This window comes from Mobula birostris, chromosome 6 (genome assembly GCF_030028105.1).
Source record: "Mobula birostris isolate sMobBir1 chromosome 6, sMobBir1.hap1, whole genome shotgun sequence".
NCBI lineage: Eukaryota > Metazoa > Chordata > Chondrichthyes > Myliobatiformes > Myliobatidae > Mobula > Mobula birostris.
Genome location: NC_092375.1, coordinates 19,844,946 through 19,868,325, shown reverse-complemented (window position 1 = coordinate 19,868,325; position 23,380 = coordinate 19,844,946). Strand labels below are relative to the sequence as shown.

Below are 23,380 nucleotides of genomic sequence, written 5' to 3'. Positions count from 1 at the left end.
GAGATGGTCATTGTCTGACATTTGCGTGACTCAAATGCTACTTGCCACTGGTCAGCCCAAGCCCGGATATTGTCCAGGTCCTGCTGTATTTGGGTATGAACTGCCTCACCATCTGAGGAGTCACAAATGGTGCAGAACATAGTGCAGTCATCTGCAACCATCCCCACTTCTAACCTTATGATGGAAGGGAAGGTTATAGATGAAGCAGCTGAAGATCGTTGGTCCTAGGACATTTCCCCAAGGAACTCCTGTAGTGATGTTCTGAGGATGAGATGATTGACCTCCAACCACCACAACCATCTTCCTTTGTGTCAGGTATGATTCCAACCAGCGGGGGCGGGGGTGGTTTCCCCCTAATTCTCATTGACTCCATTTTAGCTAGGACACCTTGATGCCATACTTGGTCAATTGCTGCCTTGATGTCAAGGGCTATCACTCTCACCTGACCTCTGGTATTCAGCTCTTTGTTCCATGTTTGGACCAAGGAGGTGATGAGGTCAGGAGCTGAGTGGCCTTGACGGAACCCAAACTGGGGCATCCGTAAGAAGGTTATTGCCAAGTAGGTGCTGCATGATAGCACTGTTGATGACCCTTCCATTACCTTGCTGATGATTGAGAGTAGGCTGATAGGGCAGTAATTGGCTGGGTTGGATTGGTCCTGTTTCTTGTGTACAGGGCATACCTGGGCAATTTTCCACATTGCTGGGTAGAGGTCAGTGTTGTAGCTGTACTGGAACAGCTTGGCTAATGGTGCAGCAAGTTCTGGAACACAAGTCTTCAGGACGATTGCCTGGATTTGATAACATTGTTTCCCAATCTACCATAACCAGATTGTGTCTCATGTTTTTCTTGTTTATTTTATTCAGATTTAAGACTGTGATTTCAGATTAAACTGAATCACTTTTAATACAAAATTCATTATATTGTGATCACTTTCTGGTTACATAATGAAACTGTTGATTCCTGAACTTGCTGATCAGAAAGGCAACTTCTGCACTGCATAAATGAATCCCCTCTATATGATGGACTAATCCATTGAATATTGTATAATCCTTGTAATATCCACGCCTTCCTTAATTTGCAATTTGGTTAAAACCATTACTGTTTTCAAGTCTATATAAAACTTAGTTTAATTTTTGGCCTTTCATGTTTTTTAACTTCATGCTTTCCTAACAGTCACCTCCCCCAAGGCAGTTAATCTGATCAACCATTCTAGTTATCCTCTTTCTCCCCACCAGACCCCACTCTTTATTACCTCAGTCACTGGACTGAATTGTAAGCACATTAAACCACTTTTTATAATGCTGTTTTGCATTGTAAGTATGTGCTGGTATTTATGCATATTTTACTTCATATCCGTACTTTATTCTCTAACTTTATTTTTTGTTGTTCTTTATTCTCAAAGTAAATTTATTATCAAAGTACATGTATTACCCTGAGATTCATTTTCTTGTGAGCATTCAAAGAAAATACAGAAACACAATAAAACCTGTGAAAAACTACACACAACCACCATGCAAAAGACAACAAATTGTGCAAATACTGTACAAGAAAACAAATAATAAACAATATTATTCTTTACAATTATATTCTTTAGAATTGTTGAATGTTGTTTATTATTGTATGTTGCACCAACACACAGCAGCAGATTCCTAATGCATGTAAATATGATCATTAAAGCCACCTTAATCAATTCAACATTGTTTGAGCCTGGATCTTTCCACTCTTGACTTTTGCATTCACCCCTTTATTAAAGTTGAGTGTTCTGGAAGGTATAGTTAGTAGCTTTGGTCACTTATCAAATACTGTATGTATCTTAATGTCTACTATTTTGTGCCCATTTATTTTTATTTGTGTTTCTCATTTATCCACCTTGTTACAAATGTGTGTACTTCAATAACGAGCTTTGAATTTTTCTATACTTTCCTGTTCTTTTCATGACTGGAGGTGTACTGAATTAAAACACAGCAGTATTTCTTTCTGACAGACTCTGGGTACGAGCGTCGGTGATAGCTGACATGAATTGGCTGTTCCAGAAGATTGACATTTCTAAATACTCTTCTGGAATATTTTGTATTATTTATTAAATTATTTGTGGTAATATTACTATGTGTTGCATATGAGTTATATGTATTGTGTTGTGCACCTTGGTCCAGAGGGACGTTGTTTTATTTGGTGGTATACGATTGAATGTTAATAAACTTGTATGTGTACTAATTTAACTTACTGATTGTTGTATTTATTGGTCAATATATTGACAAATATAAAACATCAAAATATCCATTTTTGATAATTTTTCAATATATCAATATGTTGCAGGGAGAGGAAAATATCATGATAATGTGCTGCTACAATTTAGTAAGGTAGAGGACAGGAGATCAACTACAAACCCAAATCTTGTAGATTTGATGATGATTGGTGTTAAGATTTGGAGAAATGAAACATGAGTCTTGTCAGATTGACACTGAACATTGTGCTCTAGCCCTTTTGGCCAGGCAGATGTGGTGTGAATTTATACTTGGAGTTAGAGCCGTGCTGGTTGGAGCGAATGATTCGGAGAGGAGAAGCCGAGACAGAGGAATTCCACCCGATGCCTGTCCGACTAAGCCGGATGCGAGGCTGGATCGCTGTAAGCATCAAGCCGATTTGGAGAGGTCAAGAACGGCTTCTTCGGCGGTGGAATCTAGGCCTGAAGTGAATTGTTGGGCAGTGTGTTCTAGGCCCGGAACAATTCACCACGGCTGGGCCCTCATCCTAATGTGAGGTATGATCCACTGTCCCGACAATTTAAACACTGCCCCAGATAGACTGGGGGCTCCTCTCTCCGTGATACTGAGGCTGGAGTCTGCCTCCTCTGTGGTGATTTGTCCCACTAATCTGTTGAACTGAATATCGAGGCTTTGTTTAACATTTTCCCATTGAAATATTATTTTATTTCTAGTAATGCATCTTAATTGATCACAGTATCCAATCTCCCTCTGAACTTGAAAGAAGTAATTGTGTCTGAAGTTGAAAATGGAGTTTACAAGCCTGACTACACATACTTCTGAACACGTGGTTGGGAATAGATGTGGATTAAGAGATTTGTGCAGGCCAGCTGATAATGACACACAGTTGATTTTTTTTTTCTTCTTGTCTTTAGTTCTATTGAGAATGGCAGGACAATGCTGAATATTGTGTCACCTCTTTCAAACTCAAAGGGAGATTGGATACTGTGACCAATTGCAGGTGTATACGGCTAACAGGACCATAATGTATTGAAGGTCGTGAATGATCATTTGGACTAGGAAGGTGCTTAAAATAATTCTTTTGAGCTTTATTACAAAAACCTGTCTTTATTGTGAATTGGGAAAACATCAGCAAGAACACTTTTCATTGAAGTGTTACTCAGAGCGCTGCAACACAGAAACAGGCCCTTTAGCCCATTTAGTCTGTGCTGAACTATTCTGGTAAGTCCCATAGCTTTCCATAGTGCTCCATACCTCATCCGTGCACTTATTCAAATTTCTCCAATAGGGTGTTCTGTATTTCTGAAAGTAATTAAATAATCCAAATATTTCAAGAAGCTGCATGGAATGGGTGGGCCTTGACAAAGTTACTTGAGCTCTATCTCCCTTTTTGAGCTCAGAATATGGCTCTTGCTGTGTTGTGACATTTCCCCTTAAATCACAGTTGAAAAGGAGCTGCAGAAGTTCAAAATTCAAAATGCTTGTATTATCAAAGCATGTATACTATATACAACCTTGAGATTTGTACCCTTGCAGGCATTCACAAAACAAAGAAACCCAATGGACCCCAGTTTAAAAAAGACTGCCAAGCACCCAGTGGGGGGTGGGGATTGGGGGAGAGGGAGGAATTGGGCAAGCAACAAAAGTAAGCAGATAACATTCACAACTGAAGTTCACGAAAATAAGTCCATAGCCATGAAGCCAGTTATCACTGCAGCCGATCCAGGAGCCCGTTAGTTGCAGGTCACAGCCTCAGTTCAACACAGAGAAAAACAAACCTTGCATCACTCGCCTCTGGCCCCATCACCCTGATCTTTTCAGTCTAACCTGGTACTTAGATTGGCCAAACCTCAGGTTGTTCTTTTCTCTCGGACCCAGTCCTGGGCTTCTCTGCCCCTACTCTGCTCGGTTCTGCTGCATTCAGTTATCTCCCAAGTCTGCTCATTGGCTCATTCCCAGTTCGCTGACCTGGGCCTCGCTGCCTCAATTTGTCCCATACTCACCGCACCTTCGAGACTTCATTTCACACTGCAAAAAATGTCTGGTTGTACGGGGGGGGGGGGGTTCAAAAGCTCAAATTTGAAGAGAATTTACAGGCAGTGATCATTTCTGAGGAAAAAGTGTGGTTAATAATACAGTAATTTAGAGTTCTGTTTGTTTTTGTGACTAGCAAGTTGTTGCTGTGCTTCCATCTTAAACCAGAAGTTTAATAATTTGGAGCTATGTGAGTTTGTGAGATATTTTCAAATGACAGTGGATAATTGTAGATTAAAATTAAGTTGATTTGAACCTCAATGCGGGGACTTCCGGTAGCGCTCATGGAGTGAAGTCGTGTTCTTGACTCGCTCCATTACCTCTGAGTTTTTCTTCTTATAATCAGCTATATTTTAATTAACCATTAAGGTATCGACTTTTACAATATTTTGAAATAAATTGGGCTCTTTGATAATCGGATGCATTTAAGGTCTGCTATGTCTAAGAATGGAAAAAACGGGAAGGACGGCAAACCTCCGGTTAGACCGAAAGGTACCGATTTTTCCTCTGACTGAACCACCGGTGACTTTGAAAGCTATATCGGAGCTAATTCAAAGGGAAATTTCAACCTCTGTTAAGGAGCTGATTCGTGTGGAAATTTCAATTAATTTCCAGAAAATTGCCGATTCAATCGATAAGATTCAAACATCTATTACGGAACATTAGTCGGCTATATCTGATCTTCAAAAATCTACGCAACAAAGTGAGCTCAAGATGGAGAAAATCGAAGAAACAATTAATGTAATGAAGAAGAAACTTGACTTTCTGACCTTTAAAAACTCTGACTTAGAATCCAGAATGCGACGGCAGAATCTTCGAATGATTGGGGTGCGTGAAGCTGTTGAATCTGATAACCCTATGAAGTATTTTTCTCAACTTTTAAAAGATGCATTTCCTACTGTATTTCCTGACCAACCACCGTTATTGGATCGTGTTCACAGAGTTCCATCATACTAAGTCAGATAAACCTCGACATGTTATATTACGTTTTCATTACTTTCAAGACAAGGAGAAACTGTTTCGTTTCGTTCGATCTAAAGGTTACATTGATTTTTTGGATCTTAAGTTCCGATTCGTGGAGGATTCCAGTAAACCAATTCGGGATCAACGGGTTCGTTACAGATCTGTGATGTCGGAACTCTACAAGATGGATTTAAAACCAGCGCTGCTTTACCCTGCACGTCTAAGGATTCGTACGTCGGATGGAGCCCTCCGTTTTTTTGAATCTCCATCGGATGCCCAGAGTAATCTGGATCAATGTTCACCTTCAACATCTTAATCGTAATTTTTAACTATCTCCGTTTGATCAGAGGTTGTGAATTTGTCAGTTTTAATTTTTTTTTGCCTTATATGGGCAGAAAAGTTTATTTTTGATTAATTAATATGGTTGCTAAACTTTCTTTTTATCTGCGTCATTCCTTTCTTTTTCCCAGGGGATTTTGGGTGGTTATTCCCTCACCGTCATTCTACGTATTTCCTTTGAGGCCTTAAATTTTGTAGTTTTTAAATCTACTTCTTTTTGTAGGTTTTCATAACTAGTTTATGTTAATAATCTCATTTCTTTTTTTGTTTACTCATAGGGTCTGGGGTTTGTTACGATTTTTTTTTATAGTTTCTGGCTTTTTCTCTGTTATATTAAGTGTTTGTTTTAATTGATTTACCTTTTTTATTTTACTGTTTTATAATTAGCTGATCATTTTTATATTTACACTTTTTTTAGGGAGCGTATACTGGAAGTCATGGGGGTAGTTTTAGTGCTTGCTTCTTTCTGGCTGGTCTGTGTTAGATTTAGCCTTGGGCTCATGGGGTGGGGGGTGGTGGGAGGGGCTTCACATTTTAGTTTCTTTCTTCTTGGGCTATGTACACTATTGAAGTATTGGTTGCGTTCTCCTTCCTGGTATCTCTTATTTGTTCTGTTCCCTTTCCGGGTTCATGGGTCGAGCCTATCGTCAATCCTCCTTGATGCGGGTTGACTTTAGGGTTTATGGAGTCTATTATTAATTTTGTCTCCTGGAATACTAATGGTCTTAATCATCCTATTAAAAGGAAAAAGGTTTTTAACGTGTTCCGGAGACTTAAAGCACAAATTTTATTTTTACAAGAGACCCATGTGCGGAAAGGAGACAGACTACGTTTTTTTAAATTCTGGAAGGAACAACAGTTTCATTCGAACTCCAACGCTAAGATTCGAGGCGTCACTATCTTTATAGACTCCTCAGTTACTTTTATACAACATGATATTATTTCTGATCCGAATGGTAGATTTCTACTGGTTAGTGGTTTACTATTTAATAAAAAGGTAGTTTTGGTTAATGTTTATGCTCCTAATATGGACTGTCTGGAATTTTATAAATCATTATTTAATCAGTTCCTGAATTTGAATGAGTTTTCACTGATCTGGGGCGGAGATCTTAATACCTGTTAATCTCCAGCTTTGGACCGTTTGGCTCCTCTACGGACCTTACCTAATAAATCTGCAACTTTGATTAATTCATTCCTCTCTGATTCTGGGTCGACGGACATTTGGCGTTTTTTGCATCCTCAGGAAAAAGATTTTTCTTTTTTTTCACATGTTCATCATTCCTATTCAAGAATTGATTATTTCTTTATTGACTCTCGTCTTATTTCTTCAGTGATTAAATGTGATTATGACTCTATTACCATTTCGGATCATGCTCCACTTAAGCTTTCTATTAAAATTCAGGCCAATACACAAAATAGTAGACAATGGTGTTTTAATTCGCTGTTGCTTCAGGACTCGGACTTTGTTAACTTTATGAATGAACAGATTGATCTTTTTTTTACAATCAACTATACAGAGGATATTTTTGTGAACATTCTTTGGGATACTTTTAAAGCGTATATTCGTGGTCAGATTATCTCGTATTCTGCTGCTTTGAGGAAGTAGCTGAAGCAGGAGGAGTTGGTAATTGTGGACGAGATTAAGGAAATTGATAAGAAATATGTTACAGCTCCCTCTGAGGAGTTATATAAACAAAGAACTGAACTTCAAATGGAACACAGTTTATTACTTTTGTCCTCGATTGTAAACCAATTAAAGAAAACAAGAAGTGAATTTTATGTACACAGTGATAAAATTGGCAAACTGCTGGCTAATCAATTGAAGTCTAATTATGCTAAATCTCAAATTAATCAGATTTATAACCAAAATGACCGACTGATACTTGAGCATGCGGGAATTAATCAAACCTTCTGTGATTTTTATTCTTCCTTATATCAATCAGAGTCTCCTCGAGACTCTAAATATATGTATGATTTTTTAGATAACCTAGATTTCCCTGAGATTTCACAGGATATGTCTTCTATGCTAGATACTCCCATTACCACTGATGAGATTAAGAATGTTATTTCCTCTATGAATTTGGGGAAAGCTCCTGGCCCTGATGGGTTTACCGTAGAATTTTATAAATGTTTTGCACCTTCATTAATCCCTTGGTTCTGTAGGGTTTTTGAGGCTTCATTAAAACTTGGTAAACTTCCCGAATCTTTCAATAGAGTGTCAGTTTCTCTAATATTAAAGAAGGATAAAGATGCTGCTCAATGTGCATCTTATAGACCAATATCTTTATTAAATGTTGATTCTAAAATGTTTTCTAAGTTATTAGCAAACAGATTAGAAAAAGTACTTCCTTTTATTATTTCGGAAGACCAAACGGGTTTTATTAAAGGTCGTTACTCTTTTTATAACATTCGCACACTGTTAAATATTGTTTATACCCCCTCACAAAATGTTCCTGAATGTGTTATCTCTTTAGATGCTGAGAAAGCTTTTGATAGAGTAGAATTGCCTTACTTATTTAAGGTGCTTGAAATGTTTAATTTTAGCTCGAAATTTATATCCTGGATCAAACTGTTATATCATTCTCCTGTGGCCTCGGTCTGTACTAACTCTCTAAGCTCACCTTTTTTCCCTCTTTTTCGAGGTACTCGACAAAGTTGTCCTCTTAGTCCTTTATTATTTGATATTGCATTAGAACCTCTTGCAATTGCCATTCAAGATCTCCAAATATTACTGGGATAACTCGGGGCTTAAAGTCCCATAAAATATCACTCTATGCTGATGACTTACTTTTATATATTTCTAATCCTCAAAAATCCATCCCTGCTGTTTTAGAGTTATTAGCACAATTTAGTCTCTTTTCAGGTGATAAATTAAATCTTAGTAAGAGTGAACTTTTCCCGATTAATAAACAACTTCCCTTATATCATAACTTTCCATTTAAATTGATTAATAATTATTTTTTGTATCTTGGGATTAAAATTACTTGTAAATACAAAGATTTATTTAAGATTAACTTTTTACCCTTAATTGACCATATTATTCAACTTTCATCTAAATGGTTTCCTTTATATTTAACTTTGATTGGTTGTATTAATGCAGTTAAGATTTTTTTTTGCCAAAATTTCTATATATATATTTCGGGCATTACCAATCTTTGTCCCAAAATCTTTTTTTGATAAAATTGACTCAAAAATTTCATTTATTTGGCAAAATAAAAACCCGAGGCTGGGTAAAATACATTTACAGAAAACTAAGAGAGATGGAGGTTTAGCATTACCTAACTTTAGATTCTATTATTGGGCAATTAATATTCAACATATGAAATTTTGGTTACTTGACCAGGATATACTATCTATTCCTAAATGGGTAGCATTGGAATTACAATCTGTTCAGGGTTATACACTTGGCTCTATTTTAGGTTCCTCTCTTCCTTTTGATTTGAAACGCCTCAAACAGGTATCTAACCCGATAGTTAAATATACCGTACGTATTTGGTTTCAATTCAGAAAATTTTTTGATCTTAACCAATTTGGGCTAGCGATTTCTATTTTAGGTAATATATTTTTTCCTCCCTCTTTTATGGATCGTGCTTTTCAAATTTGGAAGACTAAGGGTATTTCACGGTTTTTGGATTTATTTTTAGATGGTTCCCTTATGTCTTTTGAACAATTATCTAATAAATATAATTTATCAAGAATACATTTTTTTAGATATCTACAAGTTAGAAATTTTCTAAGTACTGTACTTTCTTCTTTTCCTATGCTTCCTCCTACATACATTTTAGTACTATAATTAACCTTAATCCATGTCAGAAAGGTGCATCGGCTATGATTTATAATATTATTATGAAACTTAGGAAAGCTCCATTTGATAAGATTAGGGTAGATTGGGAACAGGAATTGGGTTCTATCATTTCCGTGGATGACTGGGGGCAGATTTTACAATTAGTCAATACTTCCTCTATATGTGCTAATTCAATTTAAAGTTGTTCATAGAGCACATATGTCCAAAGATAAATTAGCTCGCTTTTATTCTCATATTAATCCTTTTTGTGATAGATGTCCGGGGCAGATAGCCTCTTTAACTCATATGTTTTGGTCTTGTCCTACTCTGGAAACTTTTTGGAGAGACATTTTTAATATTATCTCCAAGGTATTGAATATAGATATCTCTCCTCACCCTATTACTGCTATCTTTGGACTACCTAAAATTTTCAGTAATCTTTCTCCTTCAGCCCGTAGAATGATTGCATTTCTTACTTTAATGGCGAAAAGATGTATCTTACAACATTGGAAAGAGCTTAATGCTCCAACTACCTTTTTTTGTTTTTCTCAGATGATATTATGCTTGAATTTGGAGAAAATTAGAAGCAATCTTTTTGATTTCTCACTTAGATTTGAACAGCCCTGGAGATCTTTTATTCAATATTTTCATTTAATGTAATTTTTTTTCTCTTGCTCCATATTTATATACCCTGCTTGTTTTTTTTTACTGTTTTTAATGGAGGTCGGGATTGAGGACGTGATTTTAAGTTTTTTTTTAACTCTGCTTGATTCCAAGTTAGCCCATTGCTTTGCTTTGCTTTTAGTTAGTTGCACGGTGGTTTTTTTTTGGGTTTTTTTTTCTTTTTCTCTATTGATATATATATAAAAATTAGTATACTATTATGTTACCTTAGTATGTTATGTTTAAATTACACTGTATCTTTTTTTGTATTAATATCTCCTGTAATTTTATTATATTCTAACAGTGTATTAGTGCTTATATGGCTTACCTTTTTGTATACTTATTCAATAAAAAGATTTAAAAAGAAAGAAAGAACCTCAATGCAATAAAGATGTGGTCATTTGGGAGGGGGCATCTTAAATACCCTTCAGAGCAGTTTTTGATTTGCGGGTTTATATACAATAAGTAGGAAATGCTGGGGGAAAGCTGTCAAAAGGAAATCCTACTTGTAATTGGTGATCATTGTCATGTTTTATAACTTTAAGACACTTAACTAATTCAAAGGAAATCACAGGAGTCTGAAATGCGGGCCAACTTCGTGTTTACTTTAAGCAAGGTGCCCATGTACCACGTGGTAGTGTGATGACATATGCAATTCATGTATTTTTACATGTAACCCATAACTATTTAAATAGAACAAGAATGCTTAGTCAGCTTAATATATATGTATATGTATGTACATAGCCAACTATATTAGTTCTGTGAATGGAGGCCCTAGTGAAGTAGTAATGTTAGTAGTTTTAATAAATTGATATGTGGCAAATTATTTTTCCAATAAATGTTCATTTATTTTGAGTGTCATTTCTTGCATAGAAAATTAATGTTTTGTTAAGATGTAAAGGTATTTGAAAATATAATCGGTTGTATCGGACTTGGTCTTTAATTGTAATTCTGCCTGACCTGAAGCATAATCACATATGCTCCATTTACCATTTTCATTATAAGGATATAGAAATCATGTACCTGGCTTGTATTTCAGATTTCAAATTTTGAAAATAGTGTAAATCCCATTGTTTCTTTGATAAGTTTTTCTGTAATGGCCACACTTATTATACAACAGTTTTGGTAATTTTTTTTCTGTAATGGCCACACTTAATTTTATTTTCCAGAAACAAAATGGTGCAAAAACACTTAGTAATTCTATCAATGCCCTTCTTTAACAATGAAAGAAACATTCTGACACTCTCACGCTGATGAAGGATTATGCCTGAAGCATTGAGTTTGCAAATGTTGATTTTGGAAACGGATAATATCTTGTGCATTTGTCCCATATTTCCTGTATGCGCAATTGTTTATTTTATACTTAGAATGCAGTATCAGTTAACACTTGTATCGACCAGTATCCATGATTTATGGTAATTTATAAAAGTGCACAGGAACTTGCTGACTGTACTCATTGCTGACATTCACTGGGTATCTGTGGAATCTAATGTTGAATTTTTCATAAGTGCTATCTCAGCAGTAATTGAGGAAACCTTACAAAGGTGCAGGCCCTAACAGGATCAGGCAAGCCATCCCGAACCAAGACACAGCTGAAAAATGAATGTTCTAAGTGCTAAGTTGGGTAAGCAGGCCAAGTTTTTGAAAAAAAATATTAAAGTAGCAATTCAATGTTTCTGCCACAGTTTAAAAAAAATTAAAAATACTATACAAGCACTTTAGTTGTTAAGATATAGTGATTTAAAAAAAATGGGGCTACTCCTGCTTGAGTTAACGTTAAATCGGCCATTTGACTGTACCACCATTAAATGAGATCATGATTGATCAAGCCTTTGCTTCAATGCTACTTCTTCATTTGTTCTAATCACTGTCAATCACAACTTTTGGCAGAACTCCCCAGTCAAAATCTTTTGAAATAAATGCCTCCTAAATGACTTAAATGAGCATTCTTTTATTCTGAAGAATTTATTCCACCCCCTGAAAAATTCATTTCCCCCCCCCCCCCCCCCAATTCTGGGCAACCAGCAAGAATATCCTGTTGATTTTCCTTGGAGTCTTGTATGCTTCTGTAAGATCAATCTATTAAAGTACAAAGAATGCAAGCTCATTTCATCTCTGTGTATCAATCACTTTAAGTCCATGCCCCTGAAATCAACCTAGTGCATGTTCTCCGCTTTGCCTTCAGTACACATGTATACTTTGTGCCTCCCCTCTATGGACTCTGTCTGTGCCTCCCATTGCCTCAGTAAAGCAGCCAGCATAATCATGGTCTCCGCTCACCCCCCTCTCCTAGCAGGCGGAAGATACAAAAGCCTGGAAGTACATATTACCCGGCTCAAGGACAGCTTCTATTGCATTGTTATCAGGCTTTTAATTGGACCTCTTGTCACAAGATCACAAGACAAAGGAGCAAAGTAGGCCATTTGGCCCATCAAGCCTGCTCTGCCACTCCACCATGAGCTAAACTATTCTCCCATCTACTTCTAATTTCTGGCTTTTTCCCCATATCCCTTGATACCCTGACTAATTAGATACCTATCAATCTCCTCCTTAAACACTGTCAATGATCAGGCCTCCACAGCTGTATGTGACAACGAATTCCACAAATCCACGACCCTCTGGCTAAAAAAATTTCTCCTCATCTCTGTTTTAAATGGGTTACCCTCTAACGCTAAGACTCTGGCCTCTTGTCCTGGACTTGCCCACCAAGTGAAACAGCCTTTCCACATCTACTCTGTCCAACCCTTTCAACATTTGAAATGTTTCTATGAGATCCCCTCTCATTCTTCTATACTCTAATGAATACAGTCCAAGAGCTGACAAACGCTCCTCATATGTTAGCCCCTGCATTCCAGGAATCATCCTCGTAAATCTTCTCTGAACTCTCTCCAACATGAGTACATCCCTTCTTTGGTAGGGGGCCCAAAACTGCACACAGTATTCCAAATGAGGTCTCACCAGTGCCCCATAGAGCCTCATCAACACCTCCTTGCTCTTATACACTATTCCTCTTGAAATGAATGCCAACATAGCATTCGCTTTCCTTACTGCCGATCCAACCTGGTGGTTAACCTTTAGGGTATCCTGTACGAGGACCCCCAAGTCCCTTTGCAGTTCTGATTTTCGAATTTTCTCCCCATCTAAATAATAATCTGCCCGATTATTTCTTCTTCCAAAATGTACAACTGTACATTTCTCAACATTGTATCTCATGTGCCATTTCTTTGCCCACTCTCCTAAACTGACCAAGTCTCTCTGCAGCCTTTCCGTTTCTTCAACACTTCCTGCCCCTCCACTTAACTTGGTGTCATCTGCAAACTTAGCCACAAAACCATTTAATCCATAATCTAAATCATCAATATACTTTGTAAAAAGAAGTGGCCCCAACACCGATCCCTGCGGAACACCACTAGTAACCGGCAACCAATCAGAATATCAGGTCCTTGCTGAGGCAGGAGTCGGTCTAGTCAAAGCATTTCATCACTGTAGGTGTGAGTGCTACCGGGCGATAGTCATTAAGGCAGCTCACATTATTCTGCTTAGGCACTGGTATAAGGAACAGCTATTACCTCTCAACCGTCAGGCTCCTGAACCAGAGGGGATAACTTCACTTGCTGAATTGTTTCCACAATCTATTGCCTCACTTTCAAGAACTCTTCATCTCAAATTCTTAATATTTATTCCTTACTAGTATATTTCCCTCCAGTTTGTTGACTTTTGTGTGCTGGTTGTCTGCCCTGTTGAGTGTGATCGTTCACTGATTCCATTATGGTTACTAGATTTATTGAGTATGCCTGCAAGAAAATGAATCTCAGGGCTGAATATGATTACATATGTCTTCGGCTGTCCATCGATTTTTCGATGATGACCGAGGCCTGGGCAAGGTTGTATGGAAGATCGGCAGTTACCCATATTGCGAGTCTGCCCTCTCCCCGCCACCGATGTTGTCCAAGGGAAGGGCATTAGGACCCATATGGCTTGGCACCGGTGTCGTCGCAGAGCAATGTGTGGTTAAGTGCCTTGCTCAAGGACACAACACTGCCTCAGCTGAGGCTCGAACTAGCAACCTTCAGATCATTAGACCGTCGCCTTAACCACTTGGCCAGGCGCCACACATATATGTACATTAATAATAACTTGTCTTTGAACTCCTCCAGATTACAAGGAAAGATACTGGGCTTGACCTTTCTGATAAATACTTATAAATTCTCATCTCCTCCTATTCATTTATCATGATGCAAGGGTCTCCAAAGCACACTTTTATATTTTCTTTCCTTTTTGACTAAATTTACAATATCCCTCAGCATCGGAGGTTTGCAGTCCTTGCCATCCGTTATCTTTCATCCTCAGAGGAACGTGCTGGCCCTTAACTCTAAACAGCTAGCCTTTATAGGACTCTCACATGTCAGATTGCCAACAAACGGCAGCAACCATTTCCTTTCTCCAATCCATACCTATTCAAAGTCAAAATAGAGTTTATTGTTATAATCCCAACTACAGCTGCACTGAAAACCTTGCAGCAGCATCACAGGCTCATAGCATTAGAAAGATACATTCACAAGAAAAACAAAAGCATAAATTATGCACACTTCTTATGAGAAAGCACCATGAGACCAAAAAAACAGACAGTCGTCAAAGCGTTGCTATACTGGGATAGTGATTAGGGATGTGCAGATTGGTTCAAGGACTAAATGGTTAAAGGGAAGTAGTTATTCTTGAACTTGGTGGTGTGGGGCTTCATACATCCTGCAGGATGGTAGCTGCAAGAAGGTGGCATAGCTTATTTGGTGGGGATCTTTGATGATAGATGTTGCCTTAATGTGGATACTACCAATAAGAGTGTAAGACACAGAAACAGAACTGGGCTATTTAGCCCATTCTGCCGTTTCATCATGGCTGATCCATTTTCCTCTCAACCTCATTCTCCTGCTTTTTCCCCATAACCTTTCACACCCTGGCTAATATAAGACCAATGATGGGGAAGGATGTGCCAGTGATGCTTATAGGCTGAGTTCAGTACTCTCTGAAGCTTATCGCATTCCTGCTTCTTTGAATTGTCATATCAGATCATGACACAACAGTCAGGATACTTTCAGCAGTCTGTCTATTGGTTTGTTAGAGTGTTCGTCATCTACAATAGCAAGACACTGCTGGTTATCATGTACTACCTGGTCTACCCCATCAGCGGGTTGCTTGACGGTGATGGAGCTGGGCTTATTGTGTTGTCTGGACTTGTTGCGCTGAGGCGGTGTGCAGTCCAAAAAAAAAAAGTGCAAGTGATTATCTTGGACTTTTTTCTTGTGGATCACAAGATCTTGTTGGATGTTGGTAATGTAGAATACTGCAAGTCAGGCTCATTGGTGAGACTGGGTGATGTGGAGCTGCGTTCTGGTGGGGACTAGGACCTCAAGTTGCAGGGTCACCTGTTGGTATGGGAGAGAGCAGAGACCTTTGTGGGCACATTGTGGCCTGTGCTGGGTTGTGGGCTGGTCCACTCCTGTTGGTGCTGCACCCTGGTGTTCGCTCGGTGGAAGAACAAGCTGGACCAGGGCAACATCCCATGCACTATCATTCCAAAGGTCATGCCATTTCAGGGACTTGGGCTATTTTTTTTTGTGACTATATGTTTTCATGCTAGGTGCTGTGTGCTGTTGGTAATGTGTTTTGCACCTTTGACCCTGGAGGGACTCTGTTTTGTTTGGCTATATTCATGTATGGTTGAGTGATAACTAACTTGAACTTGACATGCTGAGCCTCCTTAATGTCCCAAGAAAGTAAAGATGTTGGGATGCCTTCCTTATGATTGCATTTAAATTCTGGGCCTCAGACAGATCATCTGTTATCTTAATGCGTAAGAATTTAAGGTTTTCTCCACTGCCAATCCCCCTAATGTAGACTGAAGCAAATTTGCTCTTCTTCCCCTTTCATGAGTTAACAATCAGCTAATTAAAAATCAGTTATGATACTACCATACTTAGCCTTCCTCCAGTTTAGTTCTTTAATTCAGGGACTGGTCTTAACCTAATTTTATAATTCATGGAATTAATGGCCACTGTTCCCAAAATGCTCCCCTGCTGAAACTTTGATCACTTGACAAGGCTCGTTCCCTAAAATAAGGTTAGTACTACCCTATCCCCAGTTGGACTATCAATATACTATATAAGGAAACCCTCCTGGATGCACCTAACAGATGTTGCCTCATTAAAGCCATTGGCGCAAAGGAAGTCGCAGTCAATATAGGGGAAGTTAAAAACACTACAATAAATAACACACACAAAATGCTAGATAAACTCAGCAGGTCAGGCAGCATCTATGGAAATGAATAAACAAGTCAACATTTTGGGCAGAGGCCCTCCTCCCAGACTCGGAAGGAAGGAGGAAGACGGGGAGGGGAAGGAGGATAGCTAAAAGGTGATGGATGAAGCCAGGTGAGTGGGAAAGGTAAAGGACTGAAGAGGTAGGAACCTGATAGGAGAGGAGAAAGGGATGGAGGAGGGGACCCAGGGGAGGATAGGCAGGTGAGAAGTGGCAAGGGGCCAGAGTGCATAAGGGGAGAGGGGATGGCAAAATATTTTCACCGGAAAGAGAAATAGATATTCATGCCATCAGATTGGAGGCTATCCAGAGGGAATGTAAGGTGTTGCTCCTTCATCCTGATGGTGGCCTCATCAAGAGAAGGCCATGGACTGACACGTCAGAATGGGAATAAATTACACTTGTTTTTCCAGGATATGTCCTCCAGCTTCTACTGGTTATTGGGAGGTCTGTAGTATAAGCTTAACATCATCATTCTTATTTATGACCTTTATTCATAATCCCCTTGCTTGCTGAGTCCGCTAAGATGTCCTCTCAGTGGAGGCATGACATTTTGGTTGACATCTTAGTATGGTGTTGTCAAAATATGTCCAAAGCCTAATTACCTTAGGCTATTTCATTTATGAATTTTCCTTCACCATAAAGCTAGCAATGGAGATAGATGCTGATGTCTGTACAATTTCATTTGCATCCTCAGATAGCTAAAAGGTTGGCATAACATTATGGGCCAAAAGGTCTGTACTCTGCTGTACTGTGCTATATTTTATGTACTAATGAACTAGTCTCTGCCTGTAAAGTACAGGAAGCTTTCAGCACTCGAAAGCGTTACCTGCTACTTGTCCGGGAATGGTCATTCATAACAGGAAGAATCTAACGATCACCTTTGTAAGATTCAATTTCTCTCAGTGCAACATCTTGGAGATGACAGATGGTCAGACACTTAACAGAGCTAGTTACATAATTGGTCGCTGTTAAGGGTTTCTCAACCGGGATTCCAAAAGAAGTTGCTTGTGGTTCCGCAAGAGATCGTGATTTAAAAGAAGACATTGTTTTTTGAACTTTGCCTGATGCTAGTGCTTGCAATGGTGAGCAGTGGGCAGTGGGCAGCCTTGTTGTCAACCTTGTTAGCGGTCTCTCAGCCCAGTGTGGCAGTGCGCAGTAGGACCGTGTTTATTTGGTTGAGTGCATTCTTAGTTTTCGACGTGAGTTAGGGGAGGCCATTGATAATTGCTGAGCGCTGTGTTCCAGGGAGGGGAGGTTGGTAGGCTGATGAGTGTGAAGTGCATTTTCCGAGCATTGAGTGGACTCGCCAAACTTGGGCTGTGACGTGAGTCTCTCCCTCCCAAATTACCTCCCCCAATTTCCCCTTGCGCGCTGCCGACTAACTTATGGAAGTAAACAAACTCTACCAATATAATAGAAAATTGGAGGGAAATTTTCATTTTAAAGAAGGAATTTTTATGCACTGCGACACAGTTGCTGGCCTGCCTCTTTGCTGTTGTAAATATTGCAAAAGGTGAATTGTTTCCACCGCTGCTTTGGAGTGAGAATGAGAACGGATATCAGAAAGATTCGAGTCTTATTAAAAACCACCTGGGAGAACTGCAGAACAAAACTGAACTGTATTTTTTCTTCCATTGAACACACTTGTATGACTGGGTGAGGGAACCTTGCTCTGAATCTTCTGCTCACCCTGAGAACATGACTTTGAGAGAAGAGGCAAGACTTTTGTGAGCTGTAGTCTGATCATGAACTCAAGATGAGATTTGCTGACATACCCCTGGACAAGTTTTGGATTTTTGTGAAGGAAGAGTATCCTGCTATTCATAGGAAAGCAATGAGCATTTTGCTGCAGTTTTCAACTTATTACATGTGTGAGCAAGCTTTTTCTTGTTTAACAAACATCAGGAGCAAGGATAGAAATCATCTCGTTTCAGTTGAACGTGAAATCCGTGTATGCTTATCTTAAGTTTGACCCAGAGCTGTGTATTTGTGCAGCAAAAAACAAGCACAGGTTTCAAATGGTAGACCTATATTTGAGCCTGATCATATCACTTAGTAAGACTTTTTTCAAAAGTCTTGTATAAAATTCTGTTTTAGGCTGTATTTTTATTCATATCGCTGTGGCTTATGATTTTCAGTAACTTTACAACATTGTCAATAAATTTTCATGTTGTAAATAGCTTAATAAAAATCAATTCACAACCTTTATTTAAATTAAACCTACCGAGCCTACCTTTAGAAAAAATAAATCCCATTTTGGCTTAAGCCAGTTATTTAACAGAAATTTATTATGTTTTCCTTATGAGTTTTTAAAATTTATGTAAGGGAAAGAAAGATTAATTTCAAGAAAGGCAAGCTCAGCTTAACTGAAGAAAATCTGCAGATGCTGGAAATCTAAGCAATACACACAAAATGCTGGAGGAACTCAGCAGGCCAGGCAGCATCTATGGAAAAAGTACAACTGCCGTCTCGGCCTGAAACGTCAACTGTACTTTTCCATAGATACTGCCTGACTTGGTGAGTTCCTGTTAGGCTTAACTACCTGTTTTTTTCCCCCCCAAGAAAGGTTGGCTAAAAATTAATTCTCTACTCAAAAGAGCTTTGACAATTACTTTTGGATTATAATATCTACAACTTACTGATCATGCTAATATACTGTGAGCTGTAGATATAATAACTTTTATGCAGGGTTCCCTGAGACCTGAAGATTATTTCAAGGGTTCCTCCAGGGTGAAAAGGTTGAGAAAGGCTGTGTTAGAATGATTAGATGGTGGGGGTACTTAATGTATGACGAGCGTTTGATTGCTCTGGGCTTCCACTCACTGAAGTTTAGAAGAATGAGGGAGGATCTTATTGAAACCTGCGGAATATTGAAAAGTCTAGATAGAGTGGATATGGAGAGGATATTTTCAATAGTGGGAGAACCTAGGACCAGAGGGCACAGCTTCAGAATAGAAAGATGTCCCTTTAGAATAGAGATGAGGAATTTATTTAGCCAGAGGATGGTGATTATGTGGAATTCAATGGCATAGGTGGCTGTGGAGGCCATGCCTTTGGGAATATTTAAAGCAGAGGGTGATAGGTTCTTGATTGGTCATGATGTCAAAGGTTACGGGGAGAAATAGGGTTGAGGGGGATAACTGAATGGCAGCAAAGACTCAATGGGCCAAATGGCTTAATTCTGTACCTGTACCTTGTGGTTTACTTCAGTGGCTGATTTGCCACCTGACTCCCCAAAGTCTTTCCACAAATTACAAAGCACATGTTTTAAGGTTGAACTGGAACGTTCCCACAAAGATGGATGAGTATAGCTCCAGGAGCAATGAAGAAGCTTGACACCTTCCTTCTCTTTGGTTGGCACCTAGTCCACCCATCAAAAACATCTACTTATTTCGCCCCCAGTACCCTTGGGGCTGTAATGTATGCAATCTGCAAAATGCAATGCAGCTATTTATAAAGGCCCCTGCAATGGCACTTTTCAAGTTAACAAACTCTGCTGTTTGGAAGAACAAGGGCATTGTATGCAAGGTGATGCTACCACCTGCAGGTTTCCTCTAACCTTTATCATTCAAACTTAGTAATATACCACTGATGCTAAATCCTGGAGTTCCATCTGACAAGCACCTTCACCACTAAGTGGTGATTCAAAGTTGTCTTCTCAAGAGCATACTGGGATGGGGAATATATGCTGGTCTTGCTCAAAATTAAACAGAAATAAGCAATATGTTGAAGAGATATATCATAGTGGCACACTTTGTGTTCGATTAAATACTTGGCTTTTTAGGTTTTCATTGGCTATCTGCTTTACATAGGCGTTTTCAATATTTTCTGATTTTCATATATAATCTTGAGTTATTTGTTTTGAGCCAACTATAAATATTGCAATAGAAGTTAAAAGCTTTTAAATTTGTTTTATTTTCTTGTACCAACTTTTCAGCTTTACGATGACTTGAGTAAATGGTCTCTACTCGAGCCCAACATAGCTAACTCTGGACATGCTCAGTGTGGGAAGCAAGTAACTTTTCTGATAGAAGCTGCACTGGAAAATGTCAGTTTTGGTCCTATCTCTGTTTGTTCTGAAAAGGTAAGCAAATCATTTTCTTAAAAAAAGAAGTTATAATGATGATTGGAAAATCTCAATCATGAAGGGAATAAAGGGGGCCTTTTCTGATTGGATGCTAGAGACTAGTGATGTTCTGGTGGTGGGACTGCTTCTTGTTGTCAGTGATCTGGATGATGGAATTGATAGCTTTGTGGCCAGATTTGCGGATGATACGAAGATAGTTGGAGGGGCACATAGTGTTGAGGAAGCAGGGTGTCTTCAGAAGGATTAGGAGAATAGGCAAAGGAATGGCAGATGGAATATAGTGTAGGGAAGTGTGTGGCCATGAACTTTGGTAGAGGTAATAAAGGCTTAGGCTATTTTCTAAGTGGGGAGCAAATTCAAAAATCAGAGGTGCAAGGGCACTTGGGAGTCCTTGTGTAGGATTTCCTAAAGGTTAACTTGCAGGCTGAGTCAATGGTAAGAAAGGCAAATGTAATGTTAGCATTCTTTCAAAGAATATAAAAGCAAAGAAGGCTTTATACATCATTGGTCAGGCTGCATTTGGAGTATTATGAGCAATTTTAGACCCTTTATCTAAGAAAGGATGTACTAGCATTGGAGATGGTCCTGAGGAGGCTCATGAGAATGATCCGGGGAATGAAAGGGTTAACGTATGGGGAGCACTTGAAGATTCTGGGCCTGTACTTGTTGGAGCTTAGAAGAATAAAAGGGATCTCAATGAAACCTATTAAATATGGAAAGGCTTAGATAGTGTGGATGTTCAGAGGATGTTTCCTATAGTGGGGCACAGCCTCAGAATACAAGGACTTCCTTGTACAATGGAGATGAGGAGAAATTTCTTTCGCCAGAGGATGGTGAGTCTGTGGAATTTATTGCCACAGATGGCTGTGTAGGCTGAGTCATTGGGTATATTTAAAGCAGAGCTTGATTAGTAATGACATCAAAGGTTATTGGGAGAAGGCAGGAGAATAGGATTAAAAGGGATAATAAATTAGCCATGACGAAATAGCAGAGCAGATTTGATAGGCTGAATGACCTAATTCTGCTTCTGTGTCTTATGGTCTTTTAAAAGTAAGGTTTGAAATTTGCTTCATTAAAATGAGCATATTGAATTTCAGAAGGTGGTGAACTTTAGGAATTCTCTAACCTTGAGTGTTGAGGTTAAATCAATAATATATTATTATGTTATTAATTTTATTATTTAAAGTGACTGTAGGTACATTTTTTTTTGAAAGTTTGGTGAATTGAGCACTGTGGGGGGTGGGGAATGGCACAGGAGGGGTTCAGGTACATACATTCCTTATTCAATACTGATAGTTTACTCTCTCACGTTGTTCTAATACTCTCAACGCTAGTAACCAGCTTCCTGCTGTTTATTCTTCTTGACATTCAATATGGGCATAAATATAAGATGCATGCTATTTCTCTTTACTGAAACCCAATGGTCTCTCACTGATAATGAATAAGACTTGAAGACATTAGTGCAAATGCAAATGACAGAAAGTGGTCACGTTATGTTTGACTGAATGTGGCGGTTGTTTAAAATTCTATCTTATCACAATCTTCTTTCTTGTAGATTTTAAAATATACTGACGTGTGCACACCATTGGCATGCTTACTTGGAGATCACTGCAAGCTAATTGCTGAAACAAACGTGGATGATTTTAGTAGGCTCGGAGTAGCCTTCATGGAGAACAGACTGCAAATGGATGAGAGAATGGTGCCTCAAAAGATTGTTTGTGAGTGTGTTTTGCTGTCACTTGGTAGCTTTCAAGCATCTAATTGCATTTAATGCATGTATTTGACATTTATTGAGTAAACACGTTACTCTAGGCAAACACGAGGAATTCTGCAGATGCTGGAAATTCAAGCAACACACACCAAAGTTGCTGGTGAATGCAGCAGGCCAGGCAGCATCTCTAGGAAGAGGTACAGTCGACGTTTCAGGCCAAGACCCTTCGTCAAGGGGCTCGGCCTGAAACGTCGACTGTACCTCTTCCTAGCGATGCTGCCTGGCCTGCTGCATTCACCAGCAACTTTGATGTGTGTTACTCTAGGCAGTTTCTTTTCATGAATTAATTGCAAATAACTTTGCATTGGCATGATTTCTGCAAACCAGAGAAATTATTTTCTCCATCTAATTTTTAAATATTAAATTGTAAAAAGTATGTATGTTAATTTATTTTGGTAATATGTTGTTACTAAGCTTAGTTTTAGAACAAGGCAGTAACTACCATGACTTTGCAGGACTACCCCGCCACCACTACTTTATCATTTCCTGACAGAGTCACTTTATGTACAAATATTCCTGCACCTAGCCTCACTTAATGGACAGTCAATCAATATATGCACTTATAATTATTGTGTTCCTTATCTTGAGTTTTTTTTTGTGCTGCGTCGTATCTGGAGTAATAATTATTTTGTTCTCCTTTGCACTTGTGTACTGGAAGTGACATCAAACAATCTTGAACAAGACAAAATCTGCAGATGCTGAAAATCCAAGCAACACACACAAAATGCTGGAGGAACTCAGCAGGCCAGGCAGCATCTATGGAAAAGAGTAAACAGTGGATGTTTTGGGGTGAGAACCGTCATCAGGTCCTGAAGAAGTGTCTCAGTCTGAAATGTCAACTGTTTTTATCATTGACGCCGCCTGGCCTGCTGAGTTAAACAATCTTGAAACTTAGTTCCAATGTTTTTTTTTTCAAAATATGAATGCTTATCTCATTATCAGATTGACCTGTAGGAGCCATTAAATCTCTAGTTATGTTGAAACAACATTAAATACAAATTGGAGTACCGTCTTCTATCCAGCCTTAAGCTGGTGCTTTAATTCTTTCTGAAAAGTGGTAACTGATTACAGGGCTGAATTTACAATAATTTTGCCCAGTTGGATATTTATGTGTGAACATTAGCAGTCAGTGCCAATTGAGGTACAATGTAATCGATCCTGGCATGTTCTCCACCCACAGGAATAGGTACATG

At 38.7% G+C, this 23,380-nt stretch overlaps 1 protein-coding gene across 1 annotated transcript in view; it reads left to right on the top strand.

Annotated features, from left to right (window-relative positions):
• The window catches only part of hlcs (holocarboxylase synthetase (biotin-(proprionyl-CoA-carboxylase (ATP-hydrolysing)) ligase)), a 171,136-nt gene that overhangs the window by 10,500 nt on the left and 137,256 nt on the right, over positions 1–23,380 (top strand). The window contains exons 2-3 of the mRNA XM_072259956.1: positions 20,267–20,413; positions 21,972–22,134. Of these exons, the coding sequence (XP_072116057.1) occupies positions 20,267–20,413; positions 21,972–22,134 (310 nt within the window). The remainder of the gene's footprint in view (positions 1–20,266; positions 20,414–21,971; positions 22,135–23,380) is intronic.